General features: G+C 47.7%; 1 protein-coding gene across 1 annotated transcript in view; it reads right to left on the reverse strand.

The window, feature by feature from the left end:
* The window catches only part of KIAA1549 (KIAA1549 ortholog), a 118,175-nt gene that overhangs the window by 22,723 nt on the left and 72,680 nt on the right, over positions 1 to 22,772 (reverse strand). The window contains exons 9-12 of the mRNA XM_045577198.1: positions 22,367 to 22,544; positions 18,699 to 18,883; positions 8,542 to 8,738; positions 6,344 to 6,432 (exon numbers count right to left, since the gene is read on the reverse strand). Coding sequence (XP_045433154.1) covers positions 6,344 to 6,432; positions 8,542 to 8,738; positions 18,699 to 18,883; positions 22,367 to 22,544 — 649 coding nt within the window. The remainder of the gene's footprint in view (positions 1 to 6,343; positions 6,433 to 8,541; positions 8,739 to 18,698; positions 18,884 to 22,366; positions 22,545 to 22,772) is intronic.

Raw genomic sequence — 22,772 nt, forward strand, 5'->3', positions numbered from 1 at the left:
TGGCGTTGACTTGTATTGACATCACCTTCAAACACGTGGTATCTACAGAACGTGTGAAGTGCAATTAACAAGTTTTGCTTGAAAAAGTTTGTGTTTGGTTTGGTTTTTGTTGCAAAACTAGGGCTAAGAAGATGGCGGATGAAGAGCATATTCAGCACTGCATGCTTTACGAGTTCCAATTAGGAAGAAAAGCAAGTGAGGCTGCAAAAAACATCTGTAGTGCTCTTGGTCAAGATGCAGTTAGCGCCAGAAAATGCCAGCGTTGGTTTGAGAAATTTCGTGAGGGAAATTTTTCGTTAGATGACAAGAGTGGTCGAGGCCGTGTGTCCAATTTTGATCAAGAAGCTCTTCAAGCTCTTTTGGTGCAAAATCCTCAAATTACCCAACAAGAGCTTGCGACAACTTTAAATTGTTCACAAAAAACAGTTTCCAATCAATTGCGTGCACTTGGCAAAGTCCAAAAGTTTGGAAAATGGGCTCCTCATGAGTTGACCGACAACAACCGTAATCAAAGTCACAATTTGCAGTTCGCTCCTCTCTCGTCAAAGCCGTTTGCCGTTTTTAGAGCAAATTGTTACCGGAGATGAAGAATGGGTGCTGTATGTTAATTTGAAAAGGCGGCCTCAATGGTTGGACAAAAATGAGGCTCCGCAGCCCACGCCAAAACCTGACTTGCATGCGAAAAAAGTGATGTTGTGTGTTTGGTGGAATTTTAAAGGAATTCTTCATTATGAACTTTTACCATCTAACCAAACCATTACAAGTGCAGTGTATAGTGCCCAATTGAAAAGGTTAGCCCAACCTTTAAGAGAAAAAGAACCCGCGCTGATTAATCGGAAGGGCGTAATTCTTCACCACGATAACGCACGACCGCATACTGCAAGAATCACTGCTGAAAAACTGCGCCAGTTGGAATGGGAAGTTCTCCCTCAACCTGCATATTCTCCTGATATTGCCCCTTCCGATTACCATTTGTTTCGTTCTTTGCAAAACTTTCTTCTTGGAAAAAAATTTAATAATGAAGAATGCCTCAAAAATGCATTGACCGAATTTTTTGCATCAAAATCACAAGAATTTTACAACAGAGGGATTAAAATGCTTCCTGAGCGTTGGGCACAAGTAGTAGAAAACAACAGCAACTATTAATATATTGTTGATTAAATTTTATTGTATTGTTTAAATAAATTCGATTTAAAAAAGTATTAGAAAACGACATTAATTATTACTAGACCTAATAGTTGCCAAGGCACTTATGCTCAAGACGAGGGGTCTGTGGGCATGCAGGCAGGTGTTAATGGACAATGAGCATGTCCAGGTTTTCTGATTGGATGCAGAAAAAAAACTAAGCTGAAGAGGTATGGGAAGAAAAAGCTGCTGCCTGGAGGGAAGCCGTTCCCACTTTAAAAAGAGATGAAGAGTCTACTAAAATAGTTAAAAGGGGGGAAATTTTTTTTTAAATATGATTTTTAGAGAGAGAGAAAGAGCGAGGGAAAGGTAGAAACATCAGTGAGAGAGACAGACTGATTAGCTGCCTCCTGCACGCCCCCTACTGGGGATAGAGCCAGCAACCCAGGCATCTGACCAGGAATCAAACCAGGGACCTCTTTGGCCCATGAATGATGCTCTGTTCACTGAGCCATACCAGCCAGGCCAGAAAACTTTTTTCAAAAGTTAATTTTTAATGATTAAAAGAGTAAATGTATGGCATATATATGTATATATATATATATATTTACCACAACTTTTAAATATTTTTAAAAGTAATCAGAACTGCAAAAAAGAAAAAATTTAAACATATAGAAAGAGGGGGGGAAAAGTATTAACAGACTAAATCTTGGTATAATGGGTGATTTTCACCAATTTCTTGAGTATTACTTTTAGAGAGGAAATAATCCTTATGAACTTTAATTTTAAGAAGGCAAGAAAAAAGAGATGGAGAGAGATGAAGAGGGGCTGAATAGGTGAAAGACGCCCATGGAGCCATTTAGACGCACTAAGACTCTGAGAAGCCACAGTTGCCTCTGGTTGTTTTAAATTAAATGGCTCACAGGCCATGCAAGCATGCAGAAACTGTTTTCAAACAAAAGCCTGAAGTTTGAACCCTCAAGCGTAACTGGAAATTATCGAGGGTTCTCCTCAAGGTAAACACAAAATAAAACAATCGCCAAGCAAAGCAGTAAGAAACAACAGTTGATATTTGACATACGGAATACACATCGATGTGACGTAAGTTATGTATTTCCTCTCGATTTCAATTCTATTCTCCTGCTGCCCCAAGAGACTGTGCATGGACACGTCCCTCAGCCAGGAGGCCTGGCTGTGGGGATTCCGGCTTTCCTCCCTGACTGTGCAGCGCAAGAGGCCAGGCACCACCCCGCGTCTGGTGGCAGCTTCTCAGATGGCAGGCACAGGGCCTAACAGGAGATCATTAGCTTCACCAGATAGGCTGGCCTTGCTAAGCCAAACTCACAGAGTGACAGCAACTGTCACAGAAGATAGCCGTTACCCAACAGACACCCAAAGGGGAGGTCCCTCTCCTCCAGGATGGTCCAAAGGCCAGGGGCAGAGAGCTCCAAATGGCTGGAAGGCGATGGGGGGAAGGGGGGAGGGACGAAAGGGGAGGGAGGGGGGAGGGGGGCCCCGCCCCCTGTGCTGTCTGTCTGCTGGGAACCATGGAGCTCAGGCCTGTGACTGGCTCCTGTCTACGCCCATCCCACCCCTGCATGGTGGTCATGGATCCTCGCTCTACAATTCACCAGCTGCTACCAGAGGAGGGGAAGCACAGAAAACCCGCAAGTTTACACCCTGCCCAGAGCCCAGCCCTTCTAAAGGGCTGAAAAGAGGGATTTTTGTCATATACATATAATAGACATAGCATATTTGTCATATGATATATGAATACATGTATAAACAAATCCCAGTTTCCCAGTTATGTATTTTTATTATTTGCTATGCATTGCAATATTTATTTATTTTTTTTAAAGAACACAACTACTTTTTTAATAATGGTCAATGGAAAACACAATGCCTAGCCCTAGCTGGTTTGGCTCAGTGGATAGAGTATCAGCCTGTGGAATAAAGGGTCTGGGGTTCAATCCCAGTCAAAGGCTCATGCCCAGGTTGCAGGCTTGATCCCCAATAGCGGGTGTGCAGGAGGAAGCTGATTAATGATTCTCATTCCTGATATTTCTATCTCTCTCCCTCTACTTTCCTCTCTGAAATCAATAAAAATATATTTAAAAAAACCAAAACCCACAATGCCTACACAGAGATTAATGCTATGTGAATCTTGTCTTAAGGCAAGTAGGGACTTTGGATTAAAAACCCCTTTCTCTTTAAATATAATAAAAACAAAAAATATAATGATAGAAATTACAAAGGAGAATAACAGAGGAGCAGGAAATTTGAATACTGGAATGCAAGAGCAATGGGCCATTTTTAAAGAATATTACTTCATCGTCTATAGGAAAATACAATCCCACTGCCTTATTATTTTTAAATATAATTTTATTGATTTCAGAGAGGAAGGGAGAGGGAGAAAGATAGAAACATCAATGACGAGAGAGAATCATGGATTGGTTGCCTCCTGCACACCCCCTACTGGAGACCAAGTAAACAACCTGGGCATACACTCTTGATTAGAATTGAACCCAGGCCCCTTCAGTCCACAGGCTGACACGCTATCCACTGAGCCAAACTGGCTAGGGCCCACTGCCTTCCTATTAATGCCTGTGAGGCAGGGGCTGCGTGTCCCATCTCCTAAAGGTGGGGGGTATACATCCCAAAAGGTCAGCTGGGAAAGCGGTAAGGCACAGCCTCGAATTGACCAAAACCAACGCAACAGCCTTTTCTGTGCTTCCAAAGCAAGGTGGGTCCTGGAATCCCCACGCGACCTGTGACAGCGTGGGAAGCCCTGCCACCACCGTGGTGAGAGGGGACACTGGTCCCAGGGCAACGTGCCCGAGGGCCCCAGACGGGCTCAAGCAACCGCCTGGCTCCATGAATCTGTATTTTATTATGACTTGCAACAACAACAAAAAGGATTTGTATGTGCATTACAAAATAATTCGAATGCTATGATTATAAACGCAGAGTCATTTCATGGGGGATTTAGCTAAGTTCTATGCAAGCAATAAAACGCCTGCACAGCAGCATTTTAGCTATATGAAAGCGAACAGTTTTAAAAGTCAAGTGATGCTTGCAGCGAGAAAATTGTCTTTCTAAACCATGGAAATGTATGGATTTCGGTGTCTTCAAAGCATAATAGTGTTCTAATACTCAGAACACCTAATCCACTCGTCTCCTCCCACCGTCCCCGCTCAGTCCCAAAGCTGACATTCCTGCTACTGGGATTCTGAATATATGTTGAGAGCAATGCTTGGTTTTTGTGAACCGTGTAGCTGTAATCTTATCAGCAAGCAGAGCTAACCTTGGGAACTAAAAGCAAGATTTTCTCAGGTAACCTAAGGAATGGAGAAACTCCAGAACTGATTCTCCTTTTCAAGTATTTCTTTCCCAGGATCAAAATTAGAGTTTAATCCTATCGACCTGAAACAGTGCACCTGTTGCCATGGTGCTAAGTCAGCTTTAAGATCCTGTGATACTGGATCCGAAGAAAAACCTCTTCCCTGTGGTCCGAGGGGTGTTTCTTTCACAGGGAAACGAAACCCCTGGAAGGAGCGGGAAGGGACGTCCGAAACCAGCTCACTGAGTCCCACAGGCGCCCAGAGGACCAGGGACTATTCCTAGGTCACCAGGGTGGCAGTGACAGGACAGGCCCGCTGGCTCCGTCCGGAATCTGTTCATCTCCCCAATACCATTCACTCTGAATGATTTTCATAGAAATTTGTGATAAAAAATGTAAGTACATGCCGAAACCGGTTTGGCTCAGTGGATAGAGCGTCAGTCTGCGAACTGAAGGGTCCCGGGTTCGATTCTGGTCAGGGGCATGTACCTTGGTTGCAGACACATCCCCAGTAGGGGGTGTGCAAGAGGCAACTGAACAATGATTCTCTCTCATCGATGTTTCTAACTCTCTATCCCTCTCTCTTCCTCCCTGTAAAAAGTCAATAAAAATATTTAAAAATATATATATACATATATAAGTACAGACTGGCCGGCATGACTCAGTGGTTGAGCGTCGACCTATGAGCCAGGAGATCATGGTTAGATTCCAGGTCAGAGCACAGGCCTGGGCTGCTGGCTCTATCCCCAGGAGGGGGCGTGTGGGAGGCAGCCAATCAGCATTAACGTTTCTGTCTCTCCTCCCTTCCTCTCTGAAATCAATAAAAATCAATAAAAAGACATTAAACATCATGTCCTGAGCACACCACTTCTTTCTGCATTGCTGAAACATCTATAATCTCCAGAAAACACAAGAGCTACACCAGCACTTTGGTTAACAGAATCTATTCAACTAAAACCCAGCTAAAATGCCCCCAGGCGTGTAGGACCTGTGGGCTTCGTCTTTTTACAGGGCATCGGGTTCCTGGTCCTACTGCTTAGAATGGGGGTGAAGTTCACTTTGGACCTGGCCTGAGAAGCTGCACCCTCTGACACAAACAAGCTAAACTGTCGATAACACTGAACTATCCGCCAGAGGGAAGAGCTAGGACCCAACAGACTGCACTCGGACCTGTGACAGATACACAACTTCCTAACGCGACGGCTGTGAAATCCTTGAATTGGATGCTGAAAAGGTCACATCAGGGAGGCAGTGTTTGAGACTCTGGTAGTAGTAGTTCGATTCCTCCTTATCCTTCAGGGAGGAAAATCGTTAGGACTTGAAACTAGAAAGGAACATGGCTATGAGCCTCAAAACATAGCTCCTTGGATCCCTAACCTCCAGACTGCCCCTCCCTTCTCCCCACCCTTCCCCCACTCATTCACCCATCCACCCACCAGCCCACCCCAAACGCAGACACCAGCACCCGTTAGTGCCCATCGATGCTGAGACATTCGCCATACGGATAACGGATTTTCCATTACACAGGTTATTTTTTTAAGTTCGGTACCCAAAGAATAAAACCCTAGCCCAGTGGTCGGCAAACTGCAGCTCGAGAGCCACATGCGACTCGTGACTAATGAGTTTGCCGACCACCACGTAAGGCATTACCCTTACCCAGAAGTTTTGACTTCAGGTTAAAGACATTAGTACATTATTAAAATGTTTTTTTAAGTGTTTTTCCCTAAGACAGTGGTCAGCAAACTCATTAGTTAACGGAGCAGCAAACCGAGGCTCGAGAGCTGCAGTTTGCCGACCACAGCCCTAGCCTACTGGAACCTCGTCACTGCTCTGAAGGTGGAGAGCGAAGAGAATCACGGACTGCTCTGTGGAACTTACCGTCATTCACCGTGCCCGGCGTCTTATCTCCTGCTTCCCTCTCACTGGACTCTTCGCTTACGGTAGAGTCAGCATCTGAGGGCGAGACTCTGCAGACACAAAGCGAGCGTAAGCGTCAGGAAACAGAAAGAAGAGGGAGGGGCAGGTCGTGCGCATCTGGATGTGGAAGTCAGGCTTCCAGGCAAGACTGGTAGAAATGAGGCAATCCAAAAAATTATCTCATGATCCAGCATCTCCAAGGACACGAACTGCACTTAGTTTCCCCTTGAAGACAGTGGAACAGTGCAGGAAACGGCTCAGCAGGCTGCATTTCAACAAATGCTAGCGAACCAGGGGCCAAACGAAGGGATGGACGGTCCTTCAGTGACCAGGGCCCTGGCTGGCAGTCTGGGTCTGGCTCGGGGTTCGTTGGGTCTGCAGAATCTCCAGGAAGCCAGGGTGTCTGCACTCACCCCACAGAACTCCAGGCCTTCGAAAGAAGCTTACACCTACATCCCCACCTGAGATCCGATGCCATAACTAAAGAGCAAGGGCAGTGAGGGGGCACCAGGCCAGTAAAAATCCACTGGTGAGAACCCCTCCCTTTGTGCTCCCTGGATGAAACAGCAGCGTGAAATGCCAACACACTCTGGTGCCCGTGAAGGATGCTAAAATATTACATTAACCACACAGGCCACTGAGATGTTGTGACTAAATGTTTAGGATGAGACTACAAGGGAAGAAAAGAAAAAAAAGACTCTGCAAAAATGTACCAGCATATTAATAATCCTTAATGATTTGATGTATGCTTAGCCTGCATGATAATTAAGCAAATAGCATCTCTCCCCTTAATGCAGTTTCCTTTGTAAAGATCACCTATTAAATTCTTAAAACTAGGCCAGAACCCCCAGGGAGGTCTTCTGATGTCAGAAATTATAACATCATTTCTTTTCTTTTCTTTTAATATATTTTATTGATTTTTCACAGAGAGGAAGAGAGAGATAGAGAGCTAGAAACATCGATGAGAGAGAATCATCGATCAGTTGCCTCTTGCACACCCCTCACCGGGGATGTGCCCGCAACCAAGGTACATGCCCGGAATCGAACCCGGGACCTTTCAGTCCGCAGGCCGACGCTCTATCCACTGAGCCAAACCGGTCCCGGCTATAACATCATTTCAAATACTGGTATGAGCCCACACTACTTTTTTCCTTTTAGCAGAAAACCAGGACCCAAAGTATCAAAGCTCAAGGACAGGCTGACAATTTAAGGCTTCAGTAGCCAACGTGTGACTGCGAGGATCTCAGGTCAACTTAATGAGGCCGACTCTGAGCGGACGGGGTCTCCTGTGATAGAGCCGCGGCCCTGCTCAGGGCATCAGGGTGAGGGGACCTCCGGGCAGTGTGTTATCCAGCAGCTCTCCGTGCACTGCACTGACAGGAGGAATGAAAATAAACAGATGGGAGCTGGGCCGGGAGCAGGTGGTGCAGAGTCCATGCAAACATACCAACAACGGTGGCATCAGCCGCCAGAGAGAAATCACGCAAAGATAGAAAGATGTGCCCAACCAGTGTGGCTCAGTGGTTGATCGTCAACCCATGAACCAGGAGGTCACAGTTCGATTCCCGGTCAGGGCACATGCCTGGGTTACAGGCTCGATCCCCAGTGTGGGGCGTGCAGGAAGCAGATGATCAACGATTCTCTCTCATCATCCTCTCTCTCTCTCTCTCTCTCTCCTCTCTCTCTCTGAAATCAATAAAAATGTGTTTTTAAAAAGACAGAAAGCTGTGATAAAGGAAGGTCACCTGCAGGCAGAGCAATGAGGGCAGGATGGGCCAGGACAAAGCCAACACTGGGTGTGTATCGTGTGCTATGCACCTTTCAGACATGGTTTCTGGTATCGTTTCCAGAAGGCCCGGCTTGTTCACCCAGGATATACAGTATACCCTTCAGCTGGCCAATCCCTAATCAAGTCACAGGGGGACGGCCAAACCACGCTGGACCGTGATTCGTCATCTCAAATGCTCTGGGGAAAGAGCGCGGACAGCCTCCGCCAGGGGCGGCCCCGGGCTCGCTGACTGTGGGAGAGCTGTGCTCAGTCTCCTGGGCTGCAGGCGAGGGCAACACTCTCCGCTGGCCCCTCTGATCCTGGAAATGGACAAACGGAAAACGGAAGCAGGCTTCACGACAGAGCACACCGCAGAGAGCCCCACACCCACCTTCCTCGCCGGCGCCCGTTCTTGGCGGGGACCTTGGCCTTGGGGCTGGGGACGTCTCCGTTTTCGGAGGGCGTGGTGTGGTCCTTCACGGGCCCCGGCAGCGGGGCGGGCTCGTGAATAATCAGGATGTCGTCCTTGTTGTGCTGCCCCAGGTGCTGCTTGGCGAAATCAAAGCCCTTCACGCTGGGGATCTGCAACTAAAACAGAGAGGCAGGTCGGTTGATGACGGGCAAGGAGCCCGTGAGGCTGGCGAGATCGCGGCTGCAGCTCCACCAACACCTCTGGAACGTCCAATGTGTACAAGGGGCCGTTGACACCTTGCACTTGCAGGAAAGATGGGTACTTGCAAAAACTTAAGGACCACGAGGATTAAATAGCTAGACCATACTAAAAAAGACACCCTAAGACGATCCCCAACCTACTGTCAGAGCAGCATAACCATGTGCTGTGCAATTCCAGAGACAGTGACACGGGCACCATGTTCCACAGAGAGATGGGGACCTGTGTCAGGACTCAGAGGACAGACAGAACTCAGAAATAAAGAGGTAGGACACAGAGCGTGACCTGGGCTGTGTCAGGGACTGGCGAACCCCTTAAGGCTGTGCAGAGATCTCATTCGCTGCTCCAGACGGGTCAGAATACAGGGAGTGAGAGAAGGCCGGCCTGCATGTGGACGATGCCAAATGCCAGCTTCTAGAGCAGAGAAGCCACTCCATGTTTCTAAAGAGGCAGATTTCTAAAATTCAAGCAGACGGGGCGCTTGGGACCGAGGAAAGGGGCCCAACAGTTCCACATGCATGGAATGACAAGAGTGGAGCCCAAAGTCTTAGCAAAGAAAATGGGAAGGAGGGAAGGAAAGAGGGAAGGAAAAAGGAGGGAGGAGGAGGGAGGAAGGGAGGGAGGGAGGGAGGGACAGGCAGAAGGGATTGGACACCGACCAGACACAAGAGGCAAAGGAGAGAGCAAGCCAGGGATAACCAACAGGGAACACAGAACAGTGGAAGTGACACCGAGGGGAAGGGGTGAATCATGAAGGGATGACGCCCTGAGGAAATGCAAAGTCAGGTTTTGCTTTAAACACGCTTGGGCTGAAATGGCAAAAAACAGCTCCAAAGGAAAGCAGCTGTGTGGCTGGAGCCGGAGGACAGAAGCCTGGGGGACGCCAGGCTGAAGATGCGACTCTGAGAGCATGTCTGGAAGGTGACCTGCGGGGGAGTTGACAGTTCTTTAAGATGAAAACAGCCCGTGAATAAAATGTTGGAGGACATCTAATAGTTTGGGACCCAGAGAGGAAAAAAGGGAGCCAAGAACAAAACAGAAGCCTACTCCAAAAACAAAACAAGAACGTGAACCATTCAATGTAATAGAAGTAAAGGGGGTGAAGAATTTATAGAAAGGAGAGTAATCAGGGCTCAGTGATGAGGAGGAAGGAGTCTTTGAAAAAGTCCACCTGTCACACTGGCATATGCAGGAGGCCTATGTCCCGATGAGACACCCACACCAAACCCACAGCTAAGACCCCACGAGCCTGCAACCACAGGTCCGGGCCTCAGCTTCTCAGCCTGTGCTAAGACAGGAGAGATGCTCGCGTATGTGGCTATGTGGACAGTAAAGGTGGGGCACCACTAGGGATTAACAGTTTCCTTAATTCGAGCTTGCAGAGCATCCTGTATAATCAAAGCCTAATATGCTAAGTGTCCGAACGTTCAACTGTTCAACCAGTCGCTATGATGTGCACTGACCACCAGGGAGCAGATGCTCCGGCCAGTAGGTTAGCTTGCTGCTGGGGTCCAGAATTGGGACTGGGCGGAACAGGCTGGACATGCCCTGGAGCCCTCCTGAGGTCCCTCCCCAGCCCCGATCGTGCCCTGGTGGGGTCCCTCAGCCTGGCTTGTGCCCTCTCGCAATCCAGGACCCCTCAGGGGCTGTTTGAGAGCTGGTTTTAGCCCAATTCCCACTGGCCAGGCCGAGGTACCCCACCCCCCAGTGCACAAATCCATGCACCGGGCCTCTAGTAGGACAATAAACTGCACATAAATAGTCATCTCAAAGGTCTCCTCAGTGCCAGCAGGCAGGCTACGTGCAAGACCAAGCTCTCTCGGCCAGGCTATGTCCCTCATCCACAGGTAGTCCTATCCGTCAGGAGGCATGGGCAAACCCATCTACGGAGTTATTTTAGCCAAGAGACCATGTGTAGAAGCACCAGGTTTTATGCACAGATGAGGAACAACACTAATGGCTTAGATGTGTGATCTCTATAACTCTAACCTCTTTTTAGCACTAAAAAATCCAGGATTAATGGGGGTCTGAGAGTAAGTCTGCAATCATGACTTAGGCCAGCAGAGGGAGACAAAACGTACTGTAACTACAGTTTACAAAGGTGTTGCTTGGAAACAAAAGGCAAAGGCTGGCCTGCCTATATTTTCTAAACCGATGATATCATGTTTCAGTGTGTGACTGCCACACACCCCTCGGCTCAGGAATGTTGCTTCGAAAACAATAAACCCAACCTGCTGCTCCATGGCTCTCCCCCCCACCCCAGATAAATCCTCATTTAGCACACCAAATCCCTGGGGTGCACACCTTTCTAGAGGCACGTAGTCCCCTTAAGGGAATCAAATTCCAGGTGGACAACCTCTTTCTATGCTCTCTCCTAACGTGATTTTCCTGAGGGCGCCGGTGGTGGGGGCACCAGGCCTGTCCCCCTGTCCAGCCTCCTTTCATAAAAGACCTCCTACTTTGCAGAAGAGAGACACACCTCTCATCCACGTGGCTGCTTCCCCGCAGCGACACCTCATTTTAGCTCCATAAACAGGGTGCCTCCGAAAGAGTAAGTTATAATCAACAGTCATCTAATCATCACCATCAACATCATCTTATCGATCCTGGTAAAACCCTTTTTGGTATATTCCCCAGTAAGAAAGTAAATGCCTCTGGGAAAGACTCTTTTATGAGGTAGATGGTTTGCTGTGTCAAAACTGAAGGAGAAGTCTTGGTTGGTGTGGCTCAGTTGGTTGTGCCAAAGGGTTCCTGGTTCAATTCCCGGTCAGGTGTCAGGCTTGATCCCTGGTGGGGGGCATGCAGGAGGCAGCTGATAGATGTCTCACTCTCACATCAATGATTCATTCTCTCTCTCTCTCTCTCTCTCTCTCTCTCTCTCTCTCTCTCTCTCCTTTCTCTCCCCCCCCCCTTTCCCTTCCTCTCTCTCTAAAGTTAATCATTATTTTTAAGTGGAAAAAATATTTTTTTTTTCATTTGAAGGAGGAGTCAGATTGGAGACCTCTTCTAAGCAAAGCTCTCCAAAGAGAATAAGAAAAAAATATGAACCCCACTGTCTCTATGGTGCAGCCTGTGTACCCCAAGTCTAAGAACTAAAGGCCTTCTCTGACCAACTCTCAGAGCTCATGAAACAACCAAATGCATGCATATGTCCAAGTACCTTACAAATGAGACCGACAGCATTCTTACTGCTCTTGGCTGATAAACACCCAGTCAGCTAAGCGTTCCCAGGCACCAGATAAAGCTGTGGATATACAACCTGATACAAACTTCCGTAATTCAGCCACCGGATGTGACACATGGTACACACTCTACAAACAGGAGATGATGGAAGGAATTTCAAAAAGGTCAGCTGACCCAGGACACCTACTGAATGTTGCGGGGAATCCAGAAAAGGGAGTCTGCCATAAATGAAGAGGACATCCACCACAGCCCTGAAGCCCTGCCGGCTTCTGGTCGATTCCCACTAACGTCTCTAAATACACCCATTCCATCCTCACACTCCCCACAGGCTCGGTGAGTCACCACCCTCCACAACAATAGAAATTTGGCAATTAATCTGTGCTTACGCACAAAACAAAAGCCATTTACACACAGAAGGAAAAAATTAAAGAAATCACTGCCCGGCCCCGCCCCCTCACTTATGGGATTAGCTACTTTCATTTCAACTCTACTTTCTGGTACACTTTTTCTAGTTTTTCTACTTCTTCTTCTTCTTCTTTTAAGAGGTGAGCATTTTCTTTTCTTTCTTTCCTTTTAATATATTTTATTGACTTTTTACAGAGAGGAAGGGAGAGGGATAGACAGCTAGAAACATATATGAGAGAGGAACATCAACCAGCTGCCTCCTGCACACTGCCTACTTGGGACGTGCCTGCAACCAATATATATGCCCTTGACCGGAATCGAACCTGAGACCTCTCAGTTCACAGGCTGATGCTCTATCCACTGAGCCAAACCGGTTTTGGCTATGTCTTCTTCTTTTTTTTAAATCTAAAGTTAAATCTAAACGTATTGTGTCTCCAGCTTCCATATGCAGAATAAACCTGAATTATTAGGTCTAGTAATAATTAATGTCGTTTTCTAATACCTTTTTAAAATCGAATTTATTTAAACAATACAACAAAATTTAATCAACAATATAGTTGCCGTTGTTTTCTACTACTTGTGCCCAAAGCTCAGGAAGCATTTTAATCCCTCTGTTGTAAAATTCTTGTGATTTTGATGCAAAAAATTCGGTCAATGCATTTTTGAGGCATTCTTCATTATTAAATTTTTTTCCAAGAAGAAAGTTTTGCAAAGAACGAAACAAATGATAATCGGAAGGGGCAATATCAGGAGAATATGCAGGTTGAGGGAGAACTTCCCATTCCAACTGGCGCAGTTTTTCAGCAGTGATTCTTGCAGTATGCGGTCGTGCGTTATCGTGGTGAAGAATTACGCCCTTCCGATTAATCAGCGCGGGTTCTTTTTCTCTTAAAGCTTGGGCTAACCTTTTCAATTGGGCACTATACACTGCACTTGTAATGGTTTGGTTAGATGGTAAAAGTTCATAATGAAGAATTCCTTTAAAATTCCACCAAACACACAACATCACTTTTTTCGCATGCAAGTCAGGTTTTGGCGTGGGCTGCGGAGCCTCATTTTTGTCCAACCATTGAGGCCGCCTTTTCAAATTAACATACAGCACCCATTCTTCATCTCCGGTAACAATTTGCTCTAAAAACGGCAAACGGTTTTGACGAGAGAGGAGCGAACTGCAAATTGTGACTCTTTGATTATGGTTGTCGGTCAACTCATGAGGAACCCATTTTCCAAACTTTTGGACTTTGCCAAGTGCACGCAATTGATTGGAAATTGTTTTTTGTGAACAATTTAAAGTTGTCGCAAGCTCTTGTTGGGTAATTTGAGGATTTTGCACCAAAAGAGCTTGAAGAGCTTCTTGATCAAAATTGGACACACGGCCTTTCGACCACTCTTGTCATCTAACAAAAAATTTCCCTCGCGAAATTTCTCAAACCAACGCTGGCATTTTCTGCTGCTAACTGCATCTTGACCAAGAGCACTACAGATGTTTTTTGCAGCCTCACTTGCTTTTCTTCCTAATTGGAACTCGTAAAGCATGCAGTGCCGAATATGCTCTTCATCCGCCATCTTCTTAGCCCTCGTTTTGCAACAAAAACTAAACCAAACACAAACTTTTTCAAGCAAAACTTGTTCATTGCACTTCACACGTTCTGTAGATACCACGTGTTTGAAGGTGATGTCAATACAAGTCAACGCCAAGCAAGATTTTAAACGAATGTTTGAAAACGACATTAATTATTACTAGACCCGATAGTATTTTATAAAAGAAGGGTAGTGATTAATTAGTGCATTAATATTCACATTAGGACCCTGTTACTTCTGAGTAAGGATAGCTATTTTGTTCCTTTTTTAAAAAAATTATGTTTTATTGATTTCAAAGAAAGAAAGTAAGGGAGAGGCCGAAACTGGTTTGGCTCAATGGATAGAGCGTCAGCTTGGGGACTGAAGGGTCCCGGGTTCGATTCCGGTCAAGGGTATGTACCTTGGTTGTGGGCATATCCCCTGTAGGGGGAGTGCAAGAGGCAGCTGATCGATGACTGTCTCTCATCGATGTTTCTAACTCTCTATGTCTCTCCCTTCCTCTCTGTACAAAATCAATAAAATATATATATTTTTTTTTTAAAAAGAAAAGAAAAAGAAAGTAAGGGAGAGGTAGAAACATCAATGATTAGAAAGAATCATCAATTAGCTGCCTCCTGCATGACCCCTCCCCGCCACTGGGCATTCAAGCCCCAAGCCGGGCATGTGCCCTGACAGGGAATCTAACCGTGACCTCCTGGTTCATAGGTCAACCTTCAACCACTGAGCCACCCTGGCCAGGTTGTTCCTCCTTTCTTTCATATAGCACAAAGGGGACAGGCCCAGGATCAGTACCCTGACTGAATACACCACTGACAAGCCATGGAGGCCTCGCGGAGCAGGTCAGCCAGGGAACAGGAGAGACGCCTGATGAGTTTTAAAACATGTGAGCCATACATATAGTACAAGACAGAGTGCAGTACCCGATGAGCTGAACCCCTGGGAAGGAACACTTAAGATGACAAAGGAAACCACAGAGCAATCCCAGCCGAGTCTAAATGAAAATCTGCGATCTCGAAGAGAACGCTGTTGTTGTTTAAGCGTTTTCAATTTGATGGCTGTGGCCTGTGAAAGCTCACTGCGACCGCGAGGACCAGACGAAGTTGTTACTGTGTGTGTGTGTGTGTGTGTGTGTGTGTGTGTGTGTGTGAGGTCTTGAGGTCGGGGAGAGCAGAGATCCACGATTCTGCCGCCCCCCAGACCACAGCAGGCCAGGGTCGCCTGACTGTGGGTGAACTAGAAACACCTACGTGAGGCCTCACAGGATCCTTGCAGAGAATCAAAGAGCAAGCACAGGGGCAAGCTGCACTTGGCTGAGCATCTCTTCCATCCATGGCCCCCGAAGTGACCATCCCGAACAGACAGATGCTCCAGCTACCCTCCCTGCCGAAAACCCTTCCGGGGTCCCCACTGCCTCCAACATCCCTCCGACCCCTCCCGTGTCCTACAAACTCTCCGGGCCTGGCTCTTGCCTGCCTCTGTCTCCTCAGCTTCGGCTGTGCCCTTCCATACGACCTAGTCCCAGCCTTCCTGAGCTCTGTCCCCTTCCCTCGCTTCCTCCCTGCCTGTCAGCCCGGCACCACCTCCTCTCAGAAGGCAGAGGCAGCGCCTCCTCCCGCTCCTGCAGCACCTGGAAGGCCCCACACCGTGACTGTGCAGCCGCTGTAGGCCTTGTCCTCCTCCCGTCCCAAAGCCCTCGAGAGCAGGACCGCATGTCCTCTGCGCCGTCACCCTGCCTGGCCTGCTCGACTCCGAGCACATGCTTAGTGTCTGGAGAATGAGCATGCGAGTCCAGGGCAGTTCCGCCGGGTTGCCCACAGGGCCAGCCGGCCGGGCACGGAGCTCCTGTCCTGCACCAACACCAGGGTGTGGCCTGTCCCCGACAGAAGGAACACGCTTCCAGGGGACCAGCAGGAGGTAGCCCACGCCATCTGCATCTTCAAACAGAACCTGTGCGGGGCCAGGCGGGGCCAAGCTGGCGTTCTGTGGGGAACAGTGACCGAGAGGGGACTTTGGGCTACAGATGACAGAGAGCACAGATAAAAACGAAGGCCCAGGTGAGGGCATTTTTATTATTAGAAAGAAGCAAGAACCCTGCTTCCAAATAGGACAGAAGGGCCTCTCCTGCAATCCTGTTTCAAACCTAATCTACCCCCAGACAATCTGAAGAGGTTTCCTTTTCCTTGCAGGGGAAGGGGGTGCGGATTTTTGCTCAACAGAGTTATTGTTTCCAGATGTTCGTAGCTCTGGGGTTTGCTACGAGACTTCGGAGTCGCAGGGAGGCAGCGTCAGGGGTGGGGCGAGCAGGAGGGAGAGAGGGAAAACAGAAAGGCACCCAGAAAAGCAGAGGAGGCCCTCCTGCCATCCCCTCGGTGACCGTCCTTCTCCTACTGAAAACACTTGCACGGTCTAGACGGGGGCAGGGGAGGGGGAGGGACGGGGGCTCCTGTCCTGGCAGAACAAAGCCGGTGCTTCTGAACCGTCAGGGTGCTGCCCTCCGAGGAGGCTCCACGCAGAAGGCCTTCCCTGTAAACGCGCTGAGCAACTCGGAAGGCTGGCGCTTCCGCTGGAAACCCGGCCCCTCCGCTTCACAGCCACATCTGGGACGCGACAATGTTTCGGAAGTAAACGTGGGAGGAGGAGAAAGCTTGGGGGCTGCCCTGTTCTGAGCTCAGAGACGCTGCCCTCCCATAGCTTCTTGGAGTAACAGACAGCGGACGGACTCCCACGGTGAGTGTTTACGTTAGAAACTGGGGAACAAGAGACCTAAATGTACTACCCTCTACACCAGGCGTCCTCAAACTTTTTAAAGTGGGGGCCAGATCACGGTCCCTCAGAGAGCTGGAGGGCCGGACTATATGAACTACTAATTCCTACTGTAACACCTCGGCTGCGCTCACTGCCCAAAAAACCTGGAGGGCCGGATCAGACTCCTCTGCGGGCCACATGTGGCCCGCGGGCCGTAGTTTGAAGACCCCTGCCACTGATCACATCTCTCTGAAACAGGACTCTGCACCAGAACAAAACATTTCCAAATCTATTGCTGATCTCCTCACAATGAAAGTCACACTCTGAGTCATTTGGAATAGCAAGGAATTTTTTTTCCGTGCCATGCGTTTGTCTAACAACAAACAAAGTAGGTAAAAAAAAACAAAACACATGAAGACACGTCACAGCTAGAATATCAAAGTATAAAGTGCTTCCATCATACTTGATAACCATATACTTGCAACTTAATCAGGATCTTGCATTTCTTAGTTAATTCATAAGAAAAAGAATGCTCTTCATTTACTTTTACAGACATGAAATAAATGTAAAAACAATATTTTTTTCATTCAGTGAGTCTAGGTTTGTCATGCCCAGAATTTTTTTATACTCACACAATCAGAATAAAATTCAAAGGTGAGCCCTGATGGTTTGGCTCAGTGGATAGAACGTCAGCCTGTGGACTCAGGAGTCCCAGGTTCGATTCCGGTCAAGGGCATGTACCTTGGTTGCGGGCACATTCCCAGTAGGGGGTATGCAGGAGGCAGCTGATTGATGTTTCTCTCTCACCGATGTTTCTAACTCTCTCTCCCTCTCCCTTCCTCTCTGTAAAAAAATCAATAAAATACATATTTTTAAAAATAAATAAATAAATAAAATTCAACGGTGAACAAGGCAATTCTTTGTTTCTTACTTGCTTTTTCTTATCTAACTTGTAGAGCTGAGTGAGCCCTCTAACTTTTTGAGTAGAAGGTGCATGTTAATAAATACATAGGTTCCTGATCACTTCCCATTCCCTCAGCAACGGCTGATCACACGTGATGATCCCTAAATGTCGGCAGGGTGTGAGTTCCCTGGTACTTGGCATGTTATTGCTCACACCGGGTGAATGAGATACCGGCCAAGAGTCAATATCCTTGCTCTGAAGCTTGCATGTGACAATTAAATACTGCAGAAGCTGGTGAACCAAGTGAGAAGAGACTTGCTACTACTATAAAAACGAAACTGACTGCTTTAGGAAGACTGGGACAAGGAGCTGTTGTCCAAGGAGGAGTCAATATGAAAAGACTGCAGGGAAGGGGGAAGGAGGATTAAAAAACCTGGAGAACTTGGCACTCAGGTTGCTCTGCTTTTCTCTAAAGAAACCCAAACTGGAAACTGCACTGATGGGCATTTATTGTAAGACAGACCACAGGGGATTGTCCTCAGTAGACAAATACTAAAAAAAAAAAAAAAAAAAAAAAGATGACGTCAATTCAATACCTATTCGTGTATGTTAGGTTAAAATGCTTAAGGCACGCATTACCATTCTTTAATGACTAAGTGCTCAAGGTGGACGGGTGAGCTTGCAACAGGTGCATGGAGGGAAGGGATGTATGGAAGACACAGACACACAGATTTGAGGAAAATCTCTCTTTGCTCCTGTTCTCCGAGGATATCCGGGGTTAAAAGAAATTAGAAAGCATACCCAGAACAGATAAGAGATCTTCAAACCGCTGGTCTCAAAAACAAAACCTCAGTGGAAGTCTGTGGTTCTCGGAGGCCTGGCTGAGCCTTTGCCCGGCTTCACCTCCGGCACACAGTTAACACTGCAGGAGAGCTGGGTCTCGGCAAGCAGACGTGAAGGCAGAGGGACACCACCATCAACGCCAAAAGACGTCCCTGCTAGCTCTCTTTCAGTATCGAGAGCCTGAGCTCCCCCTCCCCTGCCGGGATTCGCCCCTCACCTTCTGGCGCTGCTGGATGCTGGCCACGGCGTCGGGCTGGAAGTCCAGCTTGTCCGTGCGGCAGAGTTTCCAGTAGAGGATGACGACGATCACCATGACCACCAGCACAGGGATGACCACGCCCACAATGACCCACAGGTTGTTGCTCTGGGACTCCGGCGCCGGCCGCTTCACCCTGTCCACGGCTGCACACAGGAAGGAGGGTCTCTCAATAGCACGCTCCCGGGGCAGCCCTTCAGGCAGGGGGCGTGCCTTCTTCCAGGCCAGCGGCCGGCAAACTCATTAGTCAACAGAGCCAAATATCAACAGGACAACGACTGACATTTCTTTTGAGAGCCCAATTTTTTAAACTTAAACTTCTTCTTTCTTTTTTTTTCTTTTTTTTAAATATATTTTATTGATTTTGTACAGAGAGGAAGGGAGAGAGACACAGAGTTAGAAACATCGATGAGAGAGAGTCATCGATCAGCTGCCTCTTGCACACCCCCTACTGGGGATATGCCCGCAACCAAGGTACATGCCCTTTTCCGGAATTGAACCCAGGACCTTTCAGTCCCCAAGCCGACGCTCTATCCATTGAGCCAAACTGGTTTCGGCTAAACTTAAACTTCTTCTAACGCCACTTCTTCAAAAGAGGCTCGCCCAGGCCGTGCTATTTTGTGGAAGAGCCACACTTCAAGGAGCCAAAGAGCCGCATGTGGCTCGAGAGCCGCAGTTTGTCGACCACGGTTTTAGGAGACACCTGGGAAGTTCCTGTCATTTCAGCCCAAGATAGTGGGTTCAAGGCTGTGATCTCCTGAGCACAGGAGACGCAACCAAGGAAGCAAAAGTTCTACGGTGAACAGGTTGGGGGTCACGGTGAGAGGCATGATGTGCCTGAAGCAGCTTGGCTAATTCGATGGCGAAGCGAGGTTAACGCCAGATCTCCTGACGTTCCGTTGATTCTACCAGCTCCCCCTCAGTTCTCACTGCAGGAATGCTTCCATGCCAAAAAGCAGAAATCCTAATATAGGATTTATTATATAGGCTACGAGCCCTGCCTAATCTCTTCACCTGTGACTCTCCCTAAACCCTTGAAACATGGCTTTTAATTGATTTACCCAAGGGACCAGCTGCCAATATTAAAATCATATTAAATCACTTCCTTTCTCACTCCCTAGGCACCTTGGCGGTGGCTCTTGGTTGGGGGCCACCCCACACCCAGCGCAGGAAGATGGTGGCCACCAAGAAGACAGAAAGTCACGGGAGCCGATCAACTCTAGGTCCCGGCACGTTTTGAGAAGTGGCCAGTACGATCGGACAAGGCAAAGCGAAACTGGTCATCCTCGCCAGCGGCACCCGACCTCAGGAGACCCGAGACAGAGACTGTGCCGTGTCGCCCGGACGCGGGTCCATCGCCGCCGTGGCAGGAGGACCGGCTGGGCACAGCGTGTGGAAAACACGGAGCGTGCAGCCCGGCCGGCACGGATCCGGGCGGTTCTGAAATCATGAGAGGCAGGCCAGGACAGCCGGGTGAAAAGGCAATCGTGCAAAAATGTTCTTTAATAGAAACTGGCCAGGGCTTGTTTTTAAAATAATAATAACGCTGAAGTAAAAGTAAGTCAAGCTTACTTAGAACCCACCCTTCCTGCCACCCCCTCCCCAGCCCCCCATCTCCCATGGCCTTAGACAATTATGGCTCCATTACTCTGTCCTTCTCAATTTCCTTCATCAGCTCCTTCCCCCAACCCTGCCTCCCACGGCTGGGCCCTCCATACGCATCCCTCCGAGGACTCCGCTTTCTTAAAGCTCAGGTTCCAGGCACCGGCTCAGAAAACCAAAATACCCCTCCTCAGTGCCCACCTCCTCATCTGCGGGGGCTGACTCAGAACCACCTCTCACTGATGTGAGAGCAAAACACTGATTGGTTGCCTCCTGCATGCCCCTCCTGGGGACTGAGCCTGTAACCCAGACATGTGTCCTGACTGGGAATCAAGCCAGCAACCTTTGGGTGCACGGATGACACCCAACCAACTGAGCCACGGCAGCCAGGACCAATTCACCTTTTTAAAAGGTGAAGTGTTTCTCTGGAGTGCCATACCTCTCTGACAACCAGGAATGTCACATATTAAAAAAATGTAAGTGCATGCTTTAATTTTTCTCACTGCTTTGAAACAGAACACCAATGGTTATTTGCTTTAAGTCACCTTTTATAAAATGGAGAAAGTGTGCCCATTAGCCCTCATCCTGGTTAGTGTCCAGGGACAAGTATAGATTTCATGAAGAATCCTCCATTGCCAAAAATCATTTCAAAACTGCCATTTTAAAAACTACGTATTTGTTCTACAGAGTTTTCCAATGTTCTCTGATGCTGAGTCCCTTCTAAACAGTTACTTACCCTTTACTGTTAGGGGCAAGTATCACTGAGCTTTTACAAGGTTTGCTCTCAGGATCATAAAGGAAAAAGAGTCACATTAAAATAGCAGTCTAGCCCTAGCTGGTTTGGCTCAGTGGATATCGCGCCGGCTTACAGACTGAAGGGTCCTGGGTTCAATTCTGGCACATGCCTGGGTTGTGGGCTCGGTCCCCAGTAGGGTCCTGCAGGAGGCAGCCGATCAATGATTCTCTCATCATTGATATTTCTATCTCTCCCTCTCCTTTCCTCTCTGAAATCAATAAAAATATATATTAAAAAAATAGCAGTCTGATTCATAAAAGTATATTTAGAGAGAAATACACTCTTCTGTGCCACTCCTTTTCTTAATTTTAAATACCAAAATCTGTGAGTTGAAAAAAAAGTAACGAGAGCAGCCTTTGCCAGGAGACAGGGGCCTCGTATCTTCCAAAAATAATAAAGAAAACATCAAAATAACCTCTTTCTAAATAGTGGAGCGGTGTGAGGCTAGGGTGGGAGGCACACAGAGTGGAAAGGGTGAGGATCAAGGGCTGCTTTGTGCTGAAAGTCCCAGAAGGAAGCCAATCAACGCAGAGGGCACCGCCCAGCTTCCTGCGTGACTCACTGTCCCCACCAACGTTCAAAGCAACATGTAAGATTCTGGAATAAATACAGAGAAAACACCTTATTTTACCTAAGACAAATTTCTAAAAAGAGAAATAGGAGCAGAGTAGGGGAAAAAGTACCAACGTTAACGTAGGTTACTATAACCAATTAGCAGGGCTCGATGAATACAAAATGCTAGGTAGAAAAAACAGCCGTGAAGGCTCTCACCACAAGCAACTGAAACAAAGAAGGTTCTTTCAAATACATTCTAACAACGGACATCTTATGCAAGTGTCATTTAATAATACGGGTGGGCCCTGACCGGTCTGGCTCAGTGGATAGAGTGTCGGCCTGTGGACTGAGGGGTCTCAGGTTCGATTCCTGTCAAGGGCATGTACCTTGGTTGCGGGTACATCCCCAGTAGGAGGTGTGCAGGGGGCAGCTGATCGATATTTCTAATTCTCTATCCTTCTCCCTTCCTCTCTGTAAAAAATCAATAAAATTAATTATATTTTTAATATTTTAAATTTAAAAAAAATTTAATTTAAAAAAATAAAATAAATTAAAAAAAAAAAATACGGGTGGAAGACATACGTCTCCGAGCGCCACATAAGAATGCTTTAGTTCAGAGGTCACTGTCAGGGGAAGTAGCACAGATGGCTACCAGGGGCCGAGCCTCGGCACTCACGTTGGGCCACGGCGCCTTGAATCCGGTAACCCAAGATGATGGCCGCCCTCTGGATGTCTATCTTGTTGATCAGGTCCGAAGACTTGACGGCGCTGAGTCTCTCCCCGTCTCGGTCCTCCACAAAGTAGATGAGCTGCACAGGATCGTCATCTCCCTCCAGCCGCGACACGTTCACCACCTGAAAGACAGCCGGAACCACCGGCCTTTTAGGAGCTCATGTGTCCAGAGGCCCTCTCCCTGGGCGCTCGGCCTTGACTGTGTTCTTCAGCATTGATTCGTCCTCATCCTAAGCTCCTTACATCATTTCAGGTTCCGGAATCCCTACAATGCTCTCTGGATGGGGAGAGGGACCATTAAGAGGAAAGTTCCTCTGTGTAGAATAACGAGGGAGCTTCGGATCGCTCAA

Source organism: Pipistrellus kuhlii, unplaced genomic scaffold (genome assembly GCF_014108245.1).
Source record: "Pipistrellus kuhlii isolate mPipKuh1 unplaced genomic scaffold, mPipKuh1.p scaffold_m20_p_10, whole genome shotgun sequence".
In the NCBI taxonomy this organism is placed as follows: domain Eukaryota; kingdom Metazoa; phylum Chordata; class Mammalia; order Chiroptera; family Vespertilionidae; genus Pipistrellus; species Pipistrellus kuhlii.